Source organism: Hevea brasiliensis, chromosome 5, assembly GCF_030052815.1.
Source record: "Hevea brasiliensis isolate MT/VB/25A 57/8 chromosome 5, ASM3005281v1, whole genome shotgun sequence".
Classification (NCBI taxonomy): Eukaryota; Viridiplantae; Streptophyta; class Magnoliopsida; order Malpighiales; family Euphorbiaceae; genus Hevea; species Hevea brasiliensis.
The window spans coordinates 6,499,776-6,506,027 of NC_079497.1; the positions used below are offsets into that span (position 1 = coordinate 6,499,776).

At 30.8% G+C, this 6,252-nt stretch overlaps 1 protein-coding gene across 2 annotated transcripts; it reads right to left on the reverse strand.

Moving 5' to 3' along the window:
• Positions 1 to 3,425: 3,425 nt before the first annotated feature.
• On the reverse strand, positions 3,426 to 5,890 carry LOC110644433 (uncharacterized). Of its 2 annotated transcripts, none has more exons than XM_058146703.1 (4): positions 5,651 to 5,890; positions 5,165 to 5,379; positions 4,508 to 5,018; positions 3,426 to 4,367 (listed from the first exon to the last, which is right to left on the reverse strand). In XM_058146703.1, exons 3-4 carry the CDS (start codon positions 4,532 to 4,534, stop codon positions 3,780 to 3,782), a joined length of 615 nt encoding a protein of 204 aa, XP_058002686.1. In that variant the 5' UTR covers positions 4,535 to 5,018; positions 5,165 to 5,379; positions 5,651 to 5,890; the 3' UTR covers positions 3,426 to 3,779. Both variants share the same exon structure in this region, with proteins under 2 accessions (XP_058002686.1, XP_058002687.1).
• Positions 5,891 to 6,252: the final 362 nt, after the last annotated feature.

Sequence of the window (6,252 nt, forward strand, 5' to 3'; positions counted from 1 at the left end):
ACCCCTTTGTCTCTCATATCCTGAATCTCTGTATTTCCTCCTTCCTAATTTAGCTGCCACTTTTTATATTATCATTTTTAATTTCTTGTTTGTTCATTTGAAACTAACTTCATAAATCTCTGAATTTTTTCTTTTTCCAATCCATATCGTCTTCAACGATGGACGCATTATTTAGATCTAGAGGGGCTTATGACATATCCATCATTTATAATATTTTATATACTTTACTCTCAATTTAATTCTTTTAATTTTTTTATTTAAAAAAATTTAAAAAGAATGGCCATCGATTTATCAATTTAGTTGGAGTAATAAAAAATATTTTAAATTATTATAATATTAACCAATTAAAACTATTATATAATGGGCTAATAAAAAATATTAATTAAAGGACTAACAATAAATATAATATTTAGATATATATGTCTGGTATATCTCACTCACAATTTAATTCAAATATGACAAATAATTGGGGTAGGGTAGCTTAATAGAGGTCTTGCTTTAAAAAATTTTACATAATTTTTCTTTTTTTGAAAATATAAGTATAGCCCCTCTCAAATTTGTAAATTTTTATATAATTCTAATAATCAAAACTTTTTTTTTTCATTATAAATAAATCTGTAGCCCCTCCAACTGTAAAGGTATAGTTCCCCATGTTCTTGATAATCATTAAAGTAAAGAGTATATATTTATTCCATTTTCATATTTCTGCAATTTTAATATGTTTATTAGATATTGAAAAATATTTTTTGTTTTTTAAAAATAAACTTATTTTTTAAATTACTAAATTTTTTATTTAAAAAAATTCATTATTTAATATTTTTAAATGTCTTAAACACAAAAAATATGATAACATTTTTTTAAAAAATTAATTTTTCATATTTGAATCATATTAAAAAATTAACAAAAAATATATTTTCACAAATAAATTATTTCTGAAAAACAAATAAATAGAGACTAATAATAATTATTATTATAGTAGAAAGAAACCCATTGCTTTGAGTACGAAATTTCTTTTAAAAAAAATTAAGAATATTTTCATGTTTATTAATTAAATTAACATTGGTGGTATATTTCACAATCATTTTTATAAAATTAAATTAAAATTTAATAAATTTTATAAAAAAATAAATATTTAATAACTTTTATAAAATGCGTCCCACATCGATTCTGCAGGTAGGTATTGGGTGTTATATATGTGAGTTTGCAACCTCCCATTGTGAGCTAGCATTTGAGGTGGAATTAGGCAGGTTCATATTATTTGGTATCAGAGCTTCACTCTATATGGGTCAGTGGGTCATGTACAAAGGTTCCTGACAAGGACTTTCAGTCTAAAAGGGTCGAAAATGATGTATCCCACATTATGCAGAGAGATCTTAAAATGATGTGTCCCATATCAGTTCTATCAAAAAATCTTAGATGTTATATATGTGAGTTTGCAAACCTTGCAAATTCAAGCATTTTCAATGTGGACCTGGGAATTATTATTCACAAAAGAATTTATGGTCTTCCACGGGATTACCAAACAGATTAATACAAAGGAATGAAGCACAAGAAAATACATCCTAAATATAGGCATGATCATTGAGCAAGTTGGACCTAAAATCAGTTCCATCAAATTCAAGTCGAAACCATCACAAGCTAAAATTGGCAAGCTAAAAAAATATCAGTCTGATTTAAGATTTTTCCAAACCTCGATTAACTAGAATCTCTAGTTCTCAAATCAGAACAGTCTCATGGTTAAACTTATATAAATAGTATATGCTTATAATAAGATCAAATTAAGATTAAGGCTATTTTACCTTATATAATCTGCATGTGAGAATATTAATATTTGGTTGTATGTTAAAAATTAGTTAGAAATTATTTTTTCATATTTAGAATATCTTGTAAAATATTATTATTATTTTTTTAAAATTATAAGACTAAAAATTTTTTGAATCTATAATAACTTTATATTAAAATATATATTTTTAAAATAAAAAATACATAAAAAAATAATAAAATTTTTAAGTTCGCTATTAGCAAACGCTGATTGATTGTGGCCACTACATAGGGAGTATACATGGGTTTTTAAGATTTCAAATCAAATTGAAAAATAATATTAAATTAATTAAAATTTATCAAATTTAATTTAATCTATTATTTTATTTGATTCTAATTCTTCTTCAACAACTACATATATTGGATCCATAGCAAACTCGAACACTCATTTTTTATAATTTTTTAAACCTACCGTACACTTTCAATATATGTTATGAACTATATTTGATCTAATATTATTTTTCATTCCTCTACCTTAATTTAATAATTTTGATTATAAAAAATATTAAATCACCTTATAATTAATAATTAATTAAGTGTATTAGCATATTATATAACATGCTTCATCCTTAATTACATAAGTATATTATAGTTAAATATTGTATAATTAAGAAGTAGTGGGTTTATCAAGGTTTTATTCTCTCCAGTTTTTCTAGAAAGAAAATTTCTCTCTATTTGGTTCTTTTGAATTTGGACCCCTGGTCTCATTGTCTTTGTATGAGGCTTCCTCTACCCTTATTTGACTTAGTGAGTGGTATTTACATATCATGAGGATGATGGTGAGGGTGGTTTTTTTGGATTATCCATGTAAAAGGCCACTGTGTTGCTTTGTTGTGCTAGGCTTGGTGGAAGGTTTCTAATATTTTCTTGAAAATGGCATCTCGAGGGACTTTGTGTTGGCTTTAAATCTAGTGGCAGACTGTCAAAACTACAAGAGATTGAGAGGCTTGGAGTTCTACCACCGTCATTCTCCATGTTCAGCTCATGGTTCTTTTGTTGTTGATTTATCTTTAGGCTCAGGAAGTTGGCTGGTTAAGGGCATGGAGGATGACAACATAAGAATGTGAAATTTTAAACTAAAGTATAAATTAAAACTGAAATATTAAAGAATTAAATTAAAATTGTATTGAAATTTTGATTTTAATTTCAAGGAACACCAAACTAAAACGCATACTCTTATGTAGCAGTTTAAAAAATTATATTTCTTCCCTGTATTTTTACATAAGAATTTTTTTTTTTAAATATAGCCCTTCCAAAATTTTCATATAATCCTAATAATCAAAACATTTTTTTTTCATGCTAAATAGATCTTTGGCCCCTCTTAATTTTAAAGGTCTAGTTCCACCTTGTTGGTGATGGTCATTAGAGTGATTTTCATATTTCTCCCACTTTAATATGCTTATTAGAGATTGGAAAATGTTTTCTTATTTTTAAAAGATGAACTAATTTTTTTTAAATGATTTATTTTTTATTTTAAGAAATATTTTTCATTAATTAATTTTTTAAGCACTTTAAACATAAAAAATAGAAAAATATTTTTTTAAAAAATTAATCCTCATATTTGAAGCATATTAAAAAAATTAATAAAAGATATTATTCACAAATAAACTATTAATAAAAAATTATTATTGTATTCCGGAAGGGATTTGTTGTTTTCAATTTTCTTCCAAAGCAGTTACTTCTAAGGCGAGCCAAAACTTAATTAGCCTTGGACAACTCGATGCCTCATCATCAGCTTCATACAGTCTTGAGGGTGATCATATACAATTGACGCTGAAACCTTTATGTTATGAAATTTGAACTTGTAATCTCTAACTTGATATGATTTCATCATCTCAAGGGGAGAAGGGAAGGAAAGCTAAAAGAGAGACTTCTCTCAAATGCTTTTTACTCGCTGCCAAGGAACAGGGCGAGTCCTATTTGGTATAATCAAAGTTCTGTTTCAATCAGTAATGATCTTATGTATTAAAAAGGGCAAGTGAGAAAAGCAGAACATGCAAGAAATAACTACTTAAGAGAACTGCCATAAATAGTGCAGCACAATCAGCTAACACTGCACAGGAGCCAGCAATAAAAGCGACACCCATTCCAAAGGAGGCAATGAAGCTTAATAGTAGCGCATACCCTGTCCACTTTACATTGGACTTCCGGTTCACCACAAAGGTATTGAATCTATGAACACCTGGTGTTAAAAAGGAGCAAACAAGAGCTGTGGTATTCCCCACCACAAACGCTTTGAAGGATGCTCTCTTGATTAGAACTGGCATGCCCTCATCAGGTCCATGGTTTCTGTACCCTCCAGGAACTGCGAAAGCTGCGGTAGCTTTAAGAGTTGATACCAATATATCCGTGTTGGCCACATTCCTAAGACCGGCAAAGGGTAAAACTTCTTGTGCCCCAGGTTTTACTCTTTTATCTTCAACCTCTTCATCCTCATGATTTTCCGCATTGTCTTTTGCAGGCTCTGTTCTTGCTGCAATTTTCTTCTTGCGACCTTGTTCTAAACTTGCTAGACCAGCAATTGACAACTGAATTTTCATCCAACCCTGTAAATTTCAAAAGACAGTGTCAACAAAATATCTGCTAATAATGCAGTATACCAGCCCTTCTGATAAACCTTAATTAATTGCAAGTTTCTACTAATATAATCGCCCATCCAAGCTAAAAGCAGGAATGCAGATAATACCAGTCTGAAAATGTCGACTGCCCTCATTGAATTAATGTGTCCATAACAGCAAGACAATCCTTGTTCATGATTGTCATATCTGCCCTTCTATCATTTGTCTGAAACAGAAAGATCTTCCCATGAACCTGCAGAGTCGCTAGATGCATTGCCGTGTTTCCTTCATTATCTTGGTCATTTATATGATCCTCAGTGACCTGTTTCAAAATAAACTTGACAGCGTTTGCCTTTCCACTTTCAGCTGCAACATGAAGAGCAGTCCGGCCATTGTTGTCTTTCAAATCCCAAATATCTGGACAAGTTTCTGCAATTTTTTCCAGTACAGGCACCTGCCCTTCTCTTGCAGCCACATGAAGGCCAGCCATGCCCTCCTCATTTTTAGTGCAAGCTAACAGCAACTCTTTGACAATGGCTTCCCGAACCGCGTATGCTGCATAGTGAAAAGGAGTCCATCCAGTGTTGCTTGCTTCTACCATAGTCGATGGACGCTTTTTAATTGACAGTATAATGAAATCTAAACATGGAAATTAAGGAACCATATTAATGATTGAAAAATAATAATAAAGATTTTTTTTTCTCTTTTAAATAGGAACATATACGAATAAAGATATTAAAAAATTGCAAGCTACTATGATATGCAAAGGCAAGGAAGGAACTGACCTGTAAGATTAACATGGTCCAGGTGGAAATCCCTTCTGAGCATTGTCGTTATGTTGAAGTGACTGGACCTACTATAGTCCCTGCCTGAATGGTGGACAACAAAAAAGAGAGCATTCCTCAACTGTGAATCCAGGTTCAAGTTTTCAACTTACAGGCAACACGTAGCAGTAAGGTTACCAAATAAATGTGTAATATGTTGGTATAGCAAGTATGAGCTGCAAAAGGAAAGAATGAAAGACATTATTTTTAGCAGAAACAAGAACTAACTCAACTTTTAGTGATCAAAAGAATTTTTTTTCCCCCATTTTAACATATAAAATTTCTTTACATGGACTTCTCTCTACACATCTTGTTACAGCAGCTTCCCTGTTATAGGAAGAGAACTTTTCTTAGTCAATAGATACAGAATAACAAAATGCAACCCATAACAAATTTTTTTTCTTCTCTTACTAGTGATTCTTAATTAGTATAGGAGATAGAATCCACCTTGGACATATGAACGAACAACAGCCGCATGCAAGGCATTCATTTTGCTCCTTCCCTGGAAAGAGCATCCTGGAACAACTTGTAAGATGCAGGTTGCAATTCTGAAATGCATTTGATCCGCAGCGAGGAATAGTGGAGACTCCCCCGCTTTATTTTTCAACATGGCCAATTCCGGATCTTTCTAAATCAGTAACTTCACAACCTCGAAGTTTCCTTTCCTCGCAGCTTCATGAAGTGCTGTGTAACACCCAAAAATTTTAAATTTATGAGCATTTTTGGTATTTTAATTTTATTTAAATTTTAGGAATTTTTTTGAGATTTTTCGGATTTTAAAAATCGGATTCGATTTTCCGAAAATATAAACTTTGATGATTTTTAAAAATTAATTTAAAGACCACGTGGCAAAACTAAAAATATATTTGGAGTCTACGTATTTTTCTGAGTTTTCTGAAATTTTTTCGGAATTTTTGGACCTCGTTTTCGGTCCCGAGGCAGAGTAAAAATTTAAAATTTTGTATCTTGAATCAAACCGGCCGAATCGAATCAGACCGGTCTTCTTCTCTTTTTCTCCTCCCTCCCGCGCGCGTCGACCCTCTCCTCTT

Bases quoted from the DNA above. Each gene is read 5' to 3' on its own strand.
- LOC110644433 (XM_058146703.1), bottom strand. From the start codon at position 4,534: ATGAGGGCAGTCGACATTTTCAGACTG. The intron at 4,368-4,507 runs GTATTATCTGCA...TGAAATTTACAG, and splicing joins CAGTCGACATTTTCAGACTG to GGTTGGATGAAAATTCAGTT.